Consider the following 18315-nt stretch of genomic DNA (forward strand, 5'->3'; position numbering starts at 1 on the left):
TCAACCGCTTAGAGATGTCCCGCCCCTTAGCCTATTACGTGCAATGTGTTGAAGCGCTAGCCAATAGGAGCGTGTGTGTTACATAGTGATGTCATTATGTTCCGTAAGTAAACAAAGAAGTTCAATGGAGGCGTTTCAGGCAGAAAAGACTTGTGCCATGCAGTGATTTCAATAAAACCAGTGAAACCAAAACATGAGAAATATAATATTTCATAACTTCTGACATCTTAGCTTTGTTTGACATTTTGCTCCAAAGACACAAGTGAAAAAAGTAAATCTAACAACCGTTTAGTTCATAAACAACTTGCCAAATTCGGCTCAATAAAGTAAATCTAATCTATTCTAATCTTATCATGAGAGTCTTGCAATATCACATCGGAGAGATACAATCTTTTACACGCATTTAAAAAAGTCAAATAACTGTCAGACTTTTAATGTAAAATGAAGAGTTTCCCCAAAAAATAACACACACACAATGTGAGAGTTTGGCTCTGAGACAGGGGAGTCAAATGTGTTTTTTTATTGCTCAAACGTAAAAAAAAATTATTTGACAATTGTGTTGGACATGGCGGTAAAGTGGGGTCTGCAGAGTGTAAACATGCAGAGTGAATCAGGGACTAACAGGTTAACAGTGGAAAGAATAATGATTTATAATGAGATGTTAATCACTTTCAAACACAGTTTTTGAAGTTTCTTTCTCTTGTTTCTTCTCTTGAGATCAGGGTAGAGACTTGTCTTGTGTTTCACTTTTATTCTCTTTGTCAAGGGGAGTTTCTGTTTTGTTTTTTATTCGCAAAGTTTGTTTGTTGTTTTTGGCATTTGTCATCTGTGATCTCACAAAAAGTGGCTTTGAATCCCCGAGATCTGGCCTGGTCAGATGCCTTATGAATCTATGCACTGTAGTTGGGGTTTAAATAGACAAAAGCAAAAGCCTTTAATCACCAATGCCTCATTGCATACACACACACACACACACACACACACACACACACACACACACACACACACACACACACACACACACACACACACACACACACACACACACACACACACACACACACACACACACACACACACACACACACACACACACACACACACACACACACACGCACACGCACACAGACCACAGAACAGTGTGTTTTGGTGGTTGTGCATGAGCAAATCAGGAAAACCCCAGCACACACACTGCAGCCGATACACACTCAGACTTTACACACACAGAAAAACACACAACAAACACACTGACCACCATGAGGTCACCCTAAAGTGAGGGAGGGGCAGAAGTGAAAGAACCAGTTGTTTGTGTACAGTACCGGCTCTCACACACACACACACACACACACACACACACACACACACACACACACACACACACACACACTTTGGGCCGGTAAGTGGAACAAAAGTCTAACTACCGTGGGCGGGGGGGGGGGGGGGGGTTCGCTTACGTCAACTCTGCACTTTTTCCAACATTCCAGCCGGATAAAACCTTGTTGTCATGCGGAGTGACAGACTTGTAAAAGGGTTACAAAGTGGGTTTCAGTGTCTCGAAGCCAACACACACACACACACACACACACACACACACACACACACACACACACACACACACACACACACACACACACACACACACACACACACACACACACACACACACTCCCAGGCTTTGGGTTTGAGACGGCTGTAAAATGTCTGAAAATATGAGAGAGGACGCTGAGACAAAATGATGCAGCATTTCATAAAAATAAACCGTGGGGGGGTTTGGAACTTCTTGAACAAGAAGCTCTGAGCAGTTTGTCGTAATTGCATTAAATGTGTGTGTGTGTGTGTGTGTGTGTGTGTGTGTGTGTGTGTGTGTGTGTGTGTGTGTGTGTGTGTGTGTGTGTGTGTGTGTGTGTGTGTGTGTGTGTGTGTGTGTGTGTGTGTGTGTGTGTGGTTACACTCCCCTGATACAGATAAAAACCCCTGTACTCAAAATAGCTTCTGAACAAACTAATTTCTTACAGCTGACCTAAACACCCGCTCTCTCCTATCTAGTAACCAGCACAACCATTATGTTACAAAGAAAGCGGAAACTTTTTTCAGAATTTAAAATATTTCTTTAATTACTTTTGAAAAATGTAAATTCTTAAAATCTTTTTTTTTTTTTTTTTTACTTTATTTTGAAAGTTTCCATTTTTTTAATCATGAAATGAACTATGTCTTAATCTTAAAAACATAGATGCTCTGAATGACCTAAAAGCTTTGTTGAAATATATATATATTTTTTATTATGTTGAAACTCTTTGTTTCTGCTTTTCTTGTCCAGGTCTCCCGTTGTAAAATATATCCTTGATCTTGATGCAACAAATGTGGCTAAATCAAAAAAGCCTCTCACTAAAAATACATTGAAAGTGCAACCTGTCAAAGTGCTTTCACCACAGGAGAACACTAACAAAAGAGAACAACAGTCAGGGTGAGATATATCAGCAGTGAGCTCTGTGTATCATCACCTGCTCATGTGGCTTTGGCTGAGTTCAGTCTGTTTCACTTGGAGCAGAGATAAGGTCAAACCAGGACAAGCCAGCAGACGTGGCCTCTCAACACGGAGAACATTCACACTACAATAACATTTCCTCTGAGCAACCTGCAGCTTCAACAGCAAGAGCAGCACGTCACGTCTGAACAAACCGTGTAAGTATCATAAACTTGTGTTCGTACATTTCTAGAATATCTCATAAAACCAATGGGTTTTTTGGAGGGGAGAACAAGGGAGACAAAAGGTGTTGATTGTCCTACAGAAATACACAATAAAAAAAGGAGACCTAGAAATATAATGTCTGGACGTGAGGCCTTGCCCTACAATCAGCACACAGAGAGACAGATGCTATAATATTTTAATACGTTACGCTCTTTAGACTAAAGATGTAGACTATAATTTCTGCCTCTTGCTTTATATTAACAATATACTTTAAGTACTTGTTGAGAGTTTTAGCTCAGATTGTGTAGGAACTTTACATACTATAGAAGAACACTATAAATACTGCCATGTGTTTGTGTTTGTGAGCCTCTGCCAATCAGTCCAGTTGCTGTTCACATCCATATCTGGTCAAATGTCATCATTTCATCATCTGGGTCATTCGTGAATTGGAGGACGTTTCATGTCCCCCATATAAAAAATGTAATAATCCATGCCCAAAAAGCTAAAACATGCACTTGTTGTGTTAAATATACTTGTCTTGAGACAAGATGTATATACAGTTGTAGAAAAAGTGGTTTCAAAATATTATTTAAAATATCAAATAGCTCTCGAACATCCCCTAAAATGGCATTTTTCTCTGGTCCCAGCTTCTTGGTGACCAACTTGCATGTCAAATATAACATTTAAAATGGGGATTTTATTTAATTTTTTTGCTATTATTCTATTGATATATGTCTCTTGTAATGGCAAAATCAATTAGTTAAATCATGAACACATTTTAAATAACAGTAATGTTACACTGAAGGTGTGTCCCTCAGCATGCGTGCAACCCTGTTACTGGAACCTTTTTAGCTTGGCAGAGGAAGTGAAAAAACTGTTTGTCACATGACACAGAAAGGACGTCAGCAAGCCATGTGCTACTACCATGGGTAGACCAAAAGTAAGTCCTCTCTTTTATTTGTAATATATTTCCAATCCTGTCACTCTTGAAGGAGTGTGGCACTCATACAAACGCAACCCTGTCACTCACATTGTGAGACTAAAACAAATTAATTTCAAAAGTATCTTTCTTTTGTTTCGTTCGTAGCATTACATTGTGCAGCTAGCATTAATTCCTGAGGTAAAAGCTAAAATTAGCATTGATTTGCAACCCTGTTACTATAATTAGAGTAACAGGGTTAATTCTTCATTGGAAAATATACATTTGATGCCTTAATCACTTTTTTTTTATGGTTTATTATTTGTTTTTCCTAAATTGTCCTCCAATTCTGGGACAATTGTGTAAAACTGATTTATTGAGTTATGGCCAAACATGGGTTTGTTATGTCACAGTTACTGATGTTTAACAGTTTGTCTATAGGCGCGTTCACACCGCAGTACTTTTTCCACTTTAGTTCTGATATAGTTCCGAAATGTCGCGTTCACACCAAAAAGAGCCGGAACTAACATTTGTTCATCGGAGAGCAGGGACTTTTCGTGGGAGAAAAATATTTCTGATTGGCTGGGCGGAATGCAAACCACGCCCCGTAAAACTCCCAAAAGGTTTTGTGAAGCCGCCATTTTCTTATCCTCGCATTAGCATTATTAGCATTAGCATTATTAGCATTAGCATTAGCCCAGCGCAGAAACACAGAGAGACTAACTTATTGCAACACAAAAGAAAACATGGGAGCGGTGGAGATGAGGAGGTGTCGGCGTTCTGGCGATTTACTCTGAAGGCTTCAGTAGAAGCTGCTGGGAGTCCCAGCAGCTTCTACTGAAGCCAGTCCCTAACTCCGGGGACTTCCGGCCGGGGACTTGGGGTGGCAGTATACGCCGTGAAGTTGTTTGCGGCCTGCCAGTAAACCCAAAGCAGAAGAAGAAGAAGTGATGGCAGCGGCTTCATTTGCCTAATCCTTCCCCCAGGGACTTATTCCGGTGTGAACGCGATCTGAACTAAGTTCTCATTAACCTTTGTGGGAAAAGTACTGCGGTGTGAAAGCGCCTATTGGGGCAAAGTGGACGTATTTGCAACATTTGAAGCAATTCCCTCAAGTTGTTTCTGATAAATTGTGTTACGAAACAACCCAAAAACGAACTGCCTCTGGCCAAGTTTACTCCCAGAGCAGAGGCATACAAATAAGGTAGAGAGGCCAAGTAATGCAAAGGGCACATTTTAGAAAACACACGATGAGACTGAAGAGTTTCGTAAACAGTTATTCTGAGTGACTAAGAAACAAGGACAGATTTCCCAACCAGATGGAGGCATCAACAGTCTGAGAGAACTGCCAATCATCTTTCTCACAACGTTTAAGAGTTAAAAACAAGTTCCTATTAAACTTGTTAACCTCTCCTTCCCCTGGTGAGACACTGCAGGACACTCACCCAGCTGGTAGTGGTCAATCTTCATGGTGGAGTTGCTCAGCGAGCCGAAGATGGTGATGATGGAAACTTTCCTGATGGCCATTTCACACACAGACTCCAGGTACTCATCTCTCTGCTGAACGTACATGTTGCTCTCCTCCCCGGGGGACGTGATCAGCTGCAGGAAGGGAGGGACTGTCATGTATGTGCAATGAAAAACACACACACACACCTACACACACACACATACACACATACACACATACACACACACACACACACACACACACACACCTACACACATACAGGGTGCTGCAGAGGTGATGTTTACATTAAGCTGCAGGCGGAGGATGGGGCATATTTTCCCAGCACTGCTGTGATAAGACTCTATAGCTGCTGCAAAACAGAGACACTCAGTCTGTTAGCACTCAGCTGTGCAGCCTCCACATACTGCATGTCTGTATTCATATTTCAAACTACTTCAGGTTATAAAGTAATGACGTTAAGGGAAACAAAAGGGGGAAACAAGTGAGTGGTTTGCACACCACAGAACATGTGTGTGTAGTGGTTTGTTGACCTGTAAGAATGTATCAACAATAAATCCCTTCTCCAGGTGCTGTGATTGTTTGTGGAAAACGTTGATGAGTTTAAACTTTACAGTGCTTTTTGCAGTTGCAATGGGAGTCACTTTTTTCTGTTCTAGAAGGACTAACTAGCAATATAATAGTATTTTGATAGTGAATGGTTTTACCAGACATTTTTGTTGGATACATTTGTCTGGTTTACTCTGAAAAGATAAAGGTTAACTTCTGATGTGAATCTTTTTTTGGAAATACGCTTATTTGCTATCTTGCGTTAGCTTAGCGTAGCTCAAAAACAGTTTTGGGACTGAGCAAGGCTAACCATTTCTACCTGTTTCCAGTCTCTATGCTAAAATAACTAGCTGCTGGCTGTAGACAAATAGATTATTCTAGCAATATTCTTATCTGTCTTCTAGCAAGAGAAGAAGAGGGATGAATCGTAACCACTCTCTTCTCTCTGCAGGAAAAAATGCAAGGAGCCAGTTAGCTTAGCTTAGCATAAATAAGGTTTTTAGACTGAGCAAGGCTAGCCCCGGTTTCCTGTAGCTATGTATGCTAAGCTAACTAGCTAACTACCTGCTTTGCAGATTGAAAAGCCAGAACTTAAAGGGGTAGCAATCTTCTCATTTAACTTTTAGCAGTAGAGCCCTTTACAATATTCCTTAAATATCTAACTATTTATTTAAAACTGGTAGGCTATGAGTTTGAGCTGGGTTTTGGTACATCAGAAACATTTAATCCTGCATATGAACAGAGGTGGGAAGTAGTGGAGTACAAATACTTTGTTGCTGTACTTACAGTAAGTACATTTTTGTGGTATCAGTACTTTACTCCACTATTTATTATACTGACGACTTTTTACTTTGACTTCTTACATGTTGAACACAAATACCTGTACTTTCTACTTCTTACATTTTCCAAACCGGCTGGTTCCTTTAGTTTGAATGTGTGTTTGGTGGTGGAAACATTCATTAGCTAACAATGACATTATTGTTCTATTCATATAAAGGGAGGTCAGGTACTCTTTAAAACAGCTGCTAGTTATGGGTACTTTTTACTGAAGTACATTTCAAAGCCTCTGTACTCTGACTTGAGTAAAGAAGTTTAGTCAGCACTTCTACTTTCACCAGAGTATTTTTTAACACGATTGTCTGTGCTTCTACTTGAGGAAAGGATGTGTGTACTTCTGCCAGAAAGGAAAGAGAGGCAGAGTGAGGCTCCTTTCATGAGCTGTGAATTACGTCATGCTCTCACCAGCAGTCGCCTCCTGTTCTCAAAGTAGTCGAGGAAGGAGGCCAGAGATCCCTTCGGCGGGGGCGTCGGCTTCTTAGTGGGCTTCGGGAAGTCCTCTTTCTCCGTGTACTTTGACAACTTCTTTCCATTTTTCTTTCCGGCCTTTCCTCCTCTCCTCTCGCCTTTCTTGCCAGCCTTGTCGTTCTTTTTCTTCCTCTTGTCGAGCTTATCGTGTTTTCCCTTCACCCTCTTGGTGGGACTGATGCTGGTGAAGGTTTCCTCAGGATCACTCACTGTGGGTTTGCCCGCTTCAAACCTGTCCTCGTACTCATTTGTCATCACCTGCACGGACAAAAGCATGTTGTTAATTTGGTTGTTAAAGTATATTTCCAGTTTCCTCATCGGTTTAATACCATCAGAATCAGAAATCAGAAACAATCAGGTTTATTACCAGGTAGGTTGACACGTACGAAGAATTTGACTTGATGTCATGGTGCATACATAAAAGTACAATGAAATTGAAAAACCACAGATAGAGAACTATTTCAAAACACAGATAGAGAACTAGGGCAAGGATTAACCATTTCACAAGAACGTAAAGTTATGAACCCCAGAGTCTCGTTGAACACACAAAGTGAAGCACCAGTGGTTAAAATTTTTGAAATTCCAGTCAAGGCTAAATAGATGAAGAAAGGTCCAATCTCTTAGTGAAGTTATCTGTGTGAAAGTGCCCTGCAAAATGAGTCCTAAAGAGACATTTCAGAAGCGTTACTATATGTATAATTTCTACTTTAGCTCACTTTTATAATCATACACTCCCAAAACGAATGACCTCTGCAAAGGACGAACTATTGAATGCTTTCAGTTTGGTTTGTTTGTAATTGGAGTGCATTTATATAACGCTTTTCTAGTCTAAATGTCAAAGCGCTTTACAACACACGTCATACATTCATACACCGATGGGTGGTTAAGGTCTGATGCTCAAGGACACTTCAACACTCTCTGGAGGAACATTTCAATTTTGAGACGACCTTCACCTCCTGAGCCAAACCTCTCCATTTGTCGGCAAACAGGATTACGGAAAAAGTCCTCGCCCTATTTTCATTAACCTCGGGGGAAGGATGTTGCATCAGCAGAGGAAGAACTGATTAGATTTTGGAGCGGACCCAAATTACAAGCATTATTATTTACTTATGGAAATGGTGAAGCTCTGCTATCTCTAAATAACATTCTAGTTCATTCATTTATGGGTTTAGTATACTGATGTTTTCCAAGTAGGGGTCTGGAACCTGTAATTATTGTTTGATATGATTTGAAGTTTTTAAAAATGTTTTAATATAAGTGTCTGAAACTACTAACTGGCCTATTTATCGGGAAAACAACCAAAACCATTTAACTTACACAACAATGACAGTCTTACTCGAACCCTTAAATAGTTGAAATCACAAAGGCTAGCTATATGCTAAATCACGGTGCTAAGGCTACATATTATTACTACACCCTACACCAAACTGACACCAAAGAACACGTCCCGACGGACCCCCGACTGTTGTGGCCTCACGTCTCCTGCTTCTTGGCCATGTGTCGCACTGGAACACACCGCAAAGACTTCAGCCGACGGCCAAGTAGCACGTACGAACTGTGCATGCGTGAGTAGCAATAACTCTCCTTACCAGCAGGTGGCGGTAGTTTGTGTTCATCATTCAAAAGATGCAACAACCGGAAGACAGACCGCTTGATATATACAAACAACAAATAGCGTGTGTTCCATTTTCACTCTCGTCCATCACCGACTGTTTCACATCACGACTTATCGAAAACATGTTTACTGTGTTGTGTGGAAAATGAAAAATGATAGCCGTCTGTGTGTGCCTTCTTCACTTCCGTTTCGCTTCTCATGCAGTGATTCGCTAAGCTGAACAGCCAACCAGAGTGATTTATTTTGCACGGCCGAAAAGACACGACGGTGCGGGACACACCGATCTGAGTAGGGCGACAGGACGCTCATCGATGGCCAGACATCTATCGACGGCCGAAATCGGCTCGGTGTGTCCGGGCCTTAAGAGCACTTAAGGATACCATACACCTAATGGAATGACGTATATGCAATTCCAGTTTATACAGAGGTAGAAGGAGGTCCCTGCTCCTTCACTACTTCCTTTGTTCGCAGACCCTTGACCTAACGTACACAAAAAAACTTTTACCTCACCTTTCCTCCCCCTTTCTTCCTCTTGGTGGGTTTGATCTTTAATGGTTTCTGAGTGGAGGGAACCAGTTTGCGGCTGTTTGGATCTCTGTTGTCTTTATCCGTTCGGTTATCTCCAGACGGGGTGGTCTTCACCTGGTTCCTCTCCCTCGCTCTGCTGTAGTGGGAGGGGTCAGCGGTGGTCCTGGGGACTGGGAGCCACTGGGAGGTCGTCTGGGCTCTGGTGGGTCTCTGGGAGAGGAGAAGTAGTGGAGTACAATACTTATGTTATATTTCTCTCATATTGTGTAACCATAGAATGAACCTGTAGAACATAAGAGAAGAGAAAGTCCTTCGAGGGAAAGTCTGATTCTGTTCACGTTGTTAAAATATCATCACGATCTGTAAGTGTCTGGTCTGGATTCTTCAAAACATGTGGCCAATAAAAGAAGGTCCCTTTTGTCCTCTGAGTTCAGGTCGAAGATGACAGAGCTTTTGAAATGTGGACAGACGAGGACATAATGTGTCTAGAAGGACTTCCAGCCCATAACTCGAGTCCTTACTATTGAAGAAATGTATCCTAAGTCTCATTTAATTATACATTAAGTTAAGGTAACTTTCTTTCTTTCTTGGGTTTTTCCCACAGTTTCAGTTTGATGTAAACTACAGCTATCACCAGAGGTGGGAAGTAGTGGAGAACAAATACTTTGTTACTGTACTTAAGTACATGTTTCTGGTATCGGTACTTTACTCCACTACTTATTTTTCTGACGACTTTTTACTTTGACTTCTTACATTTTGAACACAAATACCTGTACTTTCTACTTCTTACATGTTGAACACAAATACCTGTACTTTCTACTTCTTACATGTTGAACTCAAATACCTGTACTTTCTACTTCTTACATGTTGAACACAAATACCTGTACTTTCTACTTCTTACATGTTGAACACAAATACCTGTACTTTCTACTTCTTACATGTTGAACTCAAATACCTGTACTTTCTACTTCTTACATGTTGAACACAAATACCTGTACTTTCTACTTCTTACATGTTGAACTCAAATACCTGTACTTTCTACTTCTTACATGTTGAACACAAATACCTGTACTTTCTACTTCTTACATTTTGAACACAAATACCTGTACTTTCTACTTCTTACATGTTGAACTCAAATACCTGTACTTTCTACTTCTTACATGTTGAACCCAAATACCTGTACTTTCTACTTCTTACATGTTGAACTCAAATACCTGTACTTTCTACTTCTTACATGTTGAACCCAAATACCTGTACTTTCTACTTCTTACATGTTGAACTCAAATACCTGTACTTTCTACTTCTTACATGTTGAACTCAAATACCTGTACTTTCTACTTCTTACATGTTGAACTCAAATACCTGTACTTTCTACTTCTTACATGTTGAACCCAAATACCTGTACTTTCTACTTCTTACATGTTGAACTCAAATACCTGTACTTTCTACTTCTTACATGTTGAACACAAATACCTGTACTTTCTACTTCTCACATGTTGAACACAAATACCTGTACTTTCTACTTCTTACATGTTGAACCCAAATACCTGTACTTTCTACTTCTTACATGTTGAACACAAATACCTGTACTTTCTACTTCTTACATGTTGAACTCAAATACCTGTACTTTCTACTTCTTACATGTTGAACACAAATACCTGTACTTTCTACTTCTTACATGTTGAACTCAAATACCTGTACTTTCTACTTCTTACATGTTGAACTCAAATACCTGTACTTTCTACTTCTTACATGTTGAACTCAAATACCTGTACTTTCTACTTCTTACATGTTGAACACAAATACCTGTACTTTCTACTTCTTACATGTTGAACTCAAATACCTGTACTTTCTACTTCTTACATGTTGAACTCAAATACCTGTACTTTCTACTTCTCTCATTTTCCAAACATGCTGGTTCCTTTAGTCTGAATGTGTGTTTGGTGGCGTGATCATTATTATTCAGAGTCATTGCGTGCCTATTGATTTGAACACGATCCGTGTATCCATCATTTCCTGGTCTTCTCTAAAGAAGAGGGACCAATGAAAACGTTGTCATGTTGCCGTTGGTCACCATGGAAACATTCATTAGCTAACAATGACATTATTGTTCTATTAATATAAAGGGAGGTCAGGTACTCTTTAAAACAGCTGCTAGTTATGGGTACTTTTTACTGAAGTACATTTCAAAGCCTCTTTACTTTGACTTGAGTCAAGAAGTTTAGTCAGTACTTCTACTTTCACCAGAGTATTTTTAAACACGAGTATCTGTACTTCTACTTGAGTAAAGGAAGTGTGTACTTTAACATCTCTGTACCTGAGTGGTGGTGGTGGTGAATCTCTTTGTGGTGGTTCTTCTGGTGGTGGTGGTGGTGGGTTTGGTGGTGGTTGTTGTTGTTGCTGCTTTTGTCGTGGTGGTGGTTGTTGCTCTCTTGGTGGTGGTGGGCCGAGTTGTAGTTGTGGTGGTTGGTCGTGTGGTGGTTGTTGATGTTGTTGTTGTGGCAGCTGTGGTTGTTGTTTGGGGCTTTCTTGGGATCTTCTTGTGTGGTAATCTTTGTACTGGTGTATCTACTTGTCCTAATAAAAAGGCAGATAACAGATGAATAGTTTTATTAATATCAGCAAAATAAATACAAAATAAATAAATAAGTGAATACCAATATACGTAAATACAATTAAATCAATAATGAAATAAAGTATGTACGGAAAAACTATGGCGATCTCCACCTTTAATTTTTTGTTGTATCATTCTAAGGCTTGTGGCCGCATTAAAGAGGTATTTAAAGACTTCCCCTCGGACTCTGAGACACTGGGATGGATGTTTTGAACCATTTTAGTTTTTTATAGATTAAAGAATGGTTAGTTGCATTGTCTCCACATCCCCCCCCCCCCCCCCCCCCTCACCTGTAAGCGTGCCCTGCTCCACCTGACCCTCCACTCCTGCAGCTTTGCATTTCTGCACGAATCCTTTCTGTCTGAGCTTCTCGTTCTTCCTCGCGGGCGCCTGGTCGATCGCCTCGTACATCGCCTCCAGCCTCACTGGGTACGGGTACCTCTCCTCCACCTGCAGCGTCTTCTTCAGCAGCACCATCCCAAACTTACCTGCAGGAAGAAAAAAAAATTCACTCATCACGTGTCAGGTATTCTGTCATGTTTCTACCCAGGGGAGACGCTCAGCATGTTGACCCAAAAGAGCACATTTTCATACATGATTTATTTCATTTATTTTGAAAAATGGGAACTTAAAGGTCCCCCTATTATACTGTTTTTTATCATTGTATTACAGGTCTCAGATATATACAATACATGTCTCTGAAGTGTTTGTCTGAAACACCAAACAGATCATTGCAGCATTACCCATAATTCCCTCTGTTGCAGCCCTGTTTCCAAAGTGCTGATTCTCTTTCTGTTACTTTAGATGAAAATAAGGAGCCCCTCCCCACGCCCCTCTGAGAGACATTTGGTTACAAAGAACTCAATGGTGCTCTAGGAGGAGATCCAGGTGATAAGGTGGGGGTTACCTTGGTTGCTGATTGGCTAATGGTTACACAAGACAACACATCGTTATGACATCATAAAGTGTCCAAAATCTGATCAGCTCATTTTCAGACAGGTTTTTATAGAAATGGATCAAAAAGAGAGAGAATCTTTGTTCCTGAAACTTTCAGAGTCTCTTTCCACAGAGGGGACACATGTTGATGTAGAAGAGACATGAAGAAGAGGGGACACATGTTGATGTAGAAGAGACATGAAGAAGAGGGGACACATGTTGATGTAGAAGAGACATGAAGAAGAGGGGACACATGTTGATGTAGAAGAGACATGGAGAAGAGGGGACACATGTTGATGTAGAAGAGACAGGAAGAAGAGGGGACACATGTTGATGTAGAAGAGACATGAAGAAGAGGGGACACATGTTGATGTAGAAGAGACATGAAGAAGAGGGGACACATGTTGATGTAGAAGAGACAGGAAGAAGAGGGGACACATGTTGATGTAGAAGAGACATGGAGAAGAGGGGACACATGTTGATGTAGAAGAGACATGAAGAAGAGGGGACACATGTTGATGTAGAAGAGACATGAAGAAGAGGGGACACATGTTGATGTAGAAGAGACATGAAGAAGAGGGGACACATGTTGATGTAGAAGAGACATGAAGAAGAGGGGACACATGTTGATTTAGAAGAGACATGAAGAAGAGGGGACACATGTTGATGTAGAAGAGACATGGAGAAGAGGGGACACATGTTGATGTAGAAGAGACATGAAGAAGAGGGGACACATGTTGATGTAGAAGAGACATGAAGAAGAGGGGACACATGTTGATGTAGAAGAGACATGGAGAAGAGGGGACACATGTTGATGTAGAAGAGACATGGAGAAGAGGGGACACATGTTGATGTAGGAGAGACATGGAGAAGAGGGGACACATGTTGATGTAGAAGAGACATGGAGAAGAGGGGACACATGTTGATGTAGAAGAGACATGAAGAAGAGGGGACACATGTTGATGTAGAAGAGACATGGAGAAGAGGGGACACATATTGATGTAGAAGAGACATGAAGAAGAGGGGACACATGTTGATGTAGAAGAGACACGGAGAAGAGGGGACACATGTTGATGGAGAAGAGACATGAAGAAGAGGGGACACATGTTGATGTAGAAGAGACATGAAGAAGAGGGGACACATGTTGATGTAGAAGAGACATGAGGAAGAGGGGACACATGTTGATGTAGAAGAGACATGGAGAAGAGGGGACACATGTTGATGTAGAAGAGACATGGAGAAGAGGGGACACATGTTGATGTAGAAGAGACATGGAGAAGAGGGGACACATGTTGATGTAGGAGAGACATGGAGAAGAGGGGACACATGTTGATGTAGAAGAGACATGGAGAAGAGGGGACACATGTTGATGTAGAAGAGACATGAAGAAGAGGGGACACATGTTGATGTAGAAGAGACATGGAGAAGAGGGGACACATGTTGATGTAGAAGAGACATGAAGAAGAGGGGACACATGTTGATGTAGAAGAGACACGGAGAAGAGGGGACACATGTTGATGGAGAAGAGACATGAAGAAGAGGGGACACATGTTGATGTAGAAGAGACATGAAGAAGAGGGGACACATGTTGATGTAGAAGAGACATGAGGAAGAGGGGACACATGTTGATGTAGAAGAGACATGAAGAAGAGGGGACACATGTTGATGTAGAAGAGACATGAAGAAGAGGGGACACATGTTGATGTAGAAGAGACATGAGGAAGAGGGGACACATGTTGATGTAGAAGAGACATGAAGAAGAGGGGACACATGTTGATGTAGAAGAGACATGAAGAAGAGGGGACACATGTTGATGTAGAAGAGACATGGAGAAGAGGGGACACATGTTGATGTAGAAGAGACATGAAGAAGAGGGGACACATGTTGATGTAGAAGAGACATGGAGAAGTGGATGTTGCATAATAGTTGACCTTTAAATGGTCATAACAACAAACACCACCAGCCTCAATGTCCCCCCCCCCCCTCCCCCAGGATAACCCCACCTCTCACCTTTCTCCAGTTTGAGGATGCTCATGAGTCTGGGGATGAGAGCGGTGTCCAGCGGTTCCTCCATCACCTTCCCCTCCTTGGTGATCCTCCTCACCTTCCCCCCCATCTCCCCCTCCTGATGGAAGATGACCACCTGGTGCACGTGTCTCTCTGCCAGCTCGCAGTAAACATCTGACTTCAGAAGAGACATCATCATCCGGTAGTATCCGTCTGATTCGTGGGGAGCAGAAATCACCAGAACCCGGTTCTTTCCTGCGAATGTGGCCAGAAGGTTTGGAGACCCCGAGCTGAAGAGATGGAAAAAGTTCACACATCCTTTACTCAAGTAGAAGAACAGATACTCGTGTTTACAAGTAGAAGTACTGACTAAACCTCTTTACTCGAGTAAAAGTAAAGAAGTTTGGGCTTTGAAATGTTCTTAAAGGTCATCTATTATGCAAACTCCACGTTTTCATGTCTCTTCTTCATCAACATGTGTCCCCTCTTCTTCATGTCTCTTCTACCTCAACATGTGTCCCCTCTTCTTCATGTCTCTTCTACATCAACATGTGTCCCCTCTTCTTCATGTCTCTTCTACATCAACATGTGTCCCATCTTCTTCATGTCTCTTCTACATCAACATGTGTCCCCTCTTCTCCATGTCTCTTCTACATCAACATGTGTCCCCTCTTCTTCATGTCTCTTCTACATCAACATGTGTCCCCTCTTCTTCATGTGTCTTCTACATCAACATGTGTCCCCTCTTCTTCATGTCTCTTCTACATCAACATGTGTCCCCTCTTCCTCATGTCTCTTCTACCTCAACATGTGTCCCCTCTTCTTCATGTTTCTTCTACATCAACATGTGTCCCCTCTTCTTCATGTCTCTTCTACATCAACATGTGTCCCCTCTTCTTCATGTCTCTTCTACATCAACATGTGTCCCCTCTTCTCCATGTCTCTTCTACATCAACATGTGTCCCCTCTTCTTCATGTCTCTTCTACATCAACATGTGTCCCCTCTTCTTCATGTCTCTTCTACATCAACATGTGTCCCCTCTTCTTCATGTCTCTTCTACATCAACATGTGTCCCCTCTTCCTCATGTCTCTTCTACCTCAACATGTGTCCCCTCTTCTTCATGTTTCTTCTACATCAACATGTGTCCCCTCTTCTTCATGTCTCTTCTACATCAACATGTGTTCCCTCTTCTTCATGTCTCTTCTACATCAACATGTGTCCCCTCTTCTTCATGTTTCTTCTACATCAACATGTGTCCCCTCTTCTTCATGTCTCTTCTACATCGACATGTGTCCCCTCTTCTTCATGTCTCTTCTTCATCGACATGTGTCCCCTCTTCTTCATGTCTCTTCTACCTCAACATGTGTCCCCTCTTCTTCATGTTTCTTCTACATCAACATGTGTCCCCTCTTCTTCATGTCTCTTCTACATCAACATGTGTCCCCTCTTCTTCATGTCTCTTCTACATCAACATGTGTCCCCTCTTCTTCATGTCTCTTCTACATCAACATGTGTCCCCTCTTCTCCATGTCTCTTCTACATCAACATGTGTCCCCTCTTCTTCATGTCTCTTCTACATCAACATGTGTCCCCTCTTCTTCATGTCTCTTCTACATCAACATGTGTCCCCTCTTCTCCATGTCTCTTCTACATCAACATGTGTCCCCTCTTTTCCATGTCTCTTCTACATCAACATGTGTCCCCTCTTCTTCATGTCTCTTCTACATCAACATGTGTCCCCTCTTCTTCATGTCTCTTCTACATCAACATGTGTCCCCTCTTCTTCATGTCTCTTCTACATCAACATGTGTCCCCTCTTCCTCATGTCTCTTCTACATCAACATGTGTCCCCTCTTCTTCATGTCTCTTCTACCTCAACATGTGTCCCCTCTTCCTCATGTCTCTTCTACCTCAACATGTGTCCCCTCTTCTTCATGTCTCTTCTACATCAACATGTGTCCCCTCTTCTTCATGTCTCTTCTACATCAACATGTGTCCCCTCTTCTTCATGTCTCTTCTACCTCAACATGTGTCCCCACTTCCTCATGTCTCTTCTACCTCAACATGTGTCCCCTCTTCTTCATGTCTCTTCTACATCAACATGTGTCCCCTCTTCTTCATGTCTCTTCTACATCAACATATGTCCCCTCTTCTTCATGTCTCTTCTACATCAACATGTGTCCCCTCTTCTCCATGTCTCTTCTACATCAACATGTGTCCCCTCTTCTTCATGTCTCTTCTACATCAACATGTGTCCCCTCTTCTCCATGTCTCTTCTACATCAACATGTGTCCCCTCTTCTCCATGTCTCTTCTACATCAAGATCTACAGATTCAAACTAAAGTAACCAGCCTGTTTGGAAAATGTAAGAAGTAGAAAGTTCAGGTATTTGTGTTCAACATGTAAGAAGTCAAAGTAAAAAGTCGTCCGAAAAATAAGTAGTGGACTAAAGTACTGATAACATTAAAATGTACTTAAGTACAGTAACGCAGTATTTTTACTCCACTACTTCCCACCTTTGGCTGCTGGGTCCTCGGGGCACCCTGCCTCGCGCTGTCTCATCCTGCATCACCCCTCTCCGTGACGTCACACCTCCTGCTCTTCTGCCCTGCACAGTCCTGGTGTAAACGGCATCTCCTTCATCCGCCTGCACGTCTTCCTCCTTTGTGGGACTGTGCACGGATAAAGCAGAACCAAACCCAAGATGCATGCGCCTCATGAGACCCCCATTTGGGCCAAGTCCCTGTCTCGCGCGCCTGCGTAATTGCACTTTCTTAATTTCAGTCTGTTTGTCTGCTTCACCTGTCCAGGTTAGCAGATATACAAGAGATAAAGTGAGAATTAAAGCCCCCCGCATTGTGGCGAGATACAGTTAGATTTACTGAGGGGGGAGAGATAGAGATCCAGTGATCCTGGTGCGTCTTTAGTGCATTTCATAAAATAATGAACTCCAGATGAAGACATACAGCAAGCAGCACAGAGCCAGAGAAGTGTTTCAGAGCATTCCTTCTGCTCAGGAAACCTCTGTGTGTGCCAGACAACGCGAAAAAAGAGTGTGCGTAAAAGTTACATCCAAAATATCTCAACCATCCGTGTGCAAGTATAATCCCAGGAGGTCATATCATGTCACACACACATCCAACACTTTGTAACAATCCTCAACTTTCAGGGGAAATCAAAGTCTTTCAGTGGCGAAAAGTGTGGACCACGTCATATCTCCAAATACTTACGCGTCCGGTAAATTAATGAATCCAATTAATCCTCCGGTTGTTTTAAATCCAACAAACTATGAGATGATCCTCCGGGCTCAGAAAGGAGAAATCCCCCGACAGAATGTGCCCAAAGTGCTGAGTCTGCTCCGCGGCTGTGTGCCTCCGCAGGTTCTCTTTGGCAAAACTGAGGATTTTTTTGGGAGACTTTTCCAAGAAAAGGCGCACACAGACCTCAGCCTCCGGACTCTTGGCGACGCTCTGCCCCGGGACTCTCTGTCGGTTCACTTTGCAACACCCATTATAAAATAGAAACACCCCCGAAAAAAAGGCATGTGTCTCCGCTCCGGGATGGGTTTAGATTTCACTGAAGTTAAACATTTATCTAGCAGAGTGGAAGCACATTTCAGAAACCGTGAGGACACTTTGTGTTCCGCTGCTGGCCAGATCACCGGGAACTAGAGAAATGACCGG

The 18315-nt window shown here is 41.9% G+C and overlaps 1 protein-coding gene across 1 annotated transcript in view; it reads right to left on the reverse strand.

The window, feature by feature from the left end:
* Positions 1 to 18315, reverse strand: part of ccdc80 (coiled-coil domain containing 80) — a 33611-nt gene extending 15296 nt beyond the window's left edge. Inside the window, exons 1-7 of the mRNA XM_079664867.1 lie at positions 17149 to 18315; positions 14634 to 14920; positions 11978 to 12175; positions 11391 to 11650; positions 9056 to 9283; positions 6868 to 7188; positions 5054 to 5210 (exon numbers count right to left, since the gene is read on the reverse strand). Of these exons, the coding sequence (XP_079520993.1) occupies positions 5054 to 5210; positions 6868 to 7188; positions 9056 to 9283; positions 11391 to 11650; positions 11978 to 12175; positions 14634 to 14920; positions 17149 to 17489 (1792 nt within the window). The 5' untranslated portion in view covers positions 17490 to 18315. The remainder of the gene's footprint in view (positions 1 to 5053; positions 5211 to 6867; positions 7189 to 9055; positions 9284 to 11390; positions 11651 to 11977; positions 12176 to 14633; positions 14921 to 17148) is intronic.

Source organism: Notothenia rossii (genome assembly GCF_949606895.1).
Source record: "Notothenia rossii genome assembly, chromosome: 2".
In the NCBI taxonomy this organism is placed as follows: domain Eukaryota; kingdom Metazoa; phylum Chordata; class Actinopteri; order Perciformes; family Nototheniidae; genus Notothenia; species Notothenia rossii.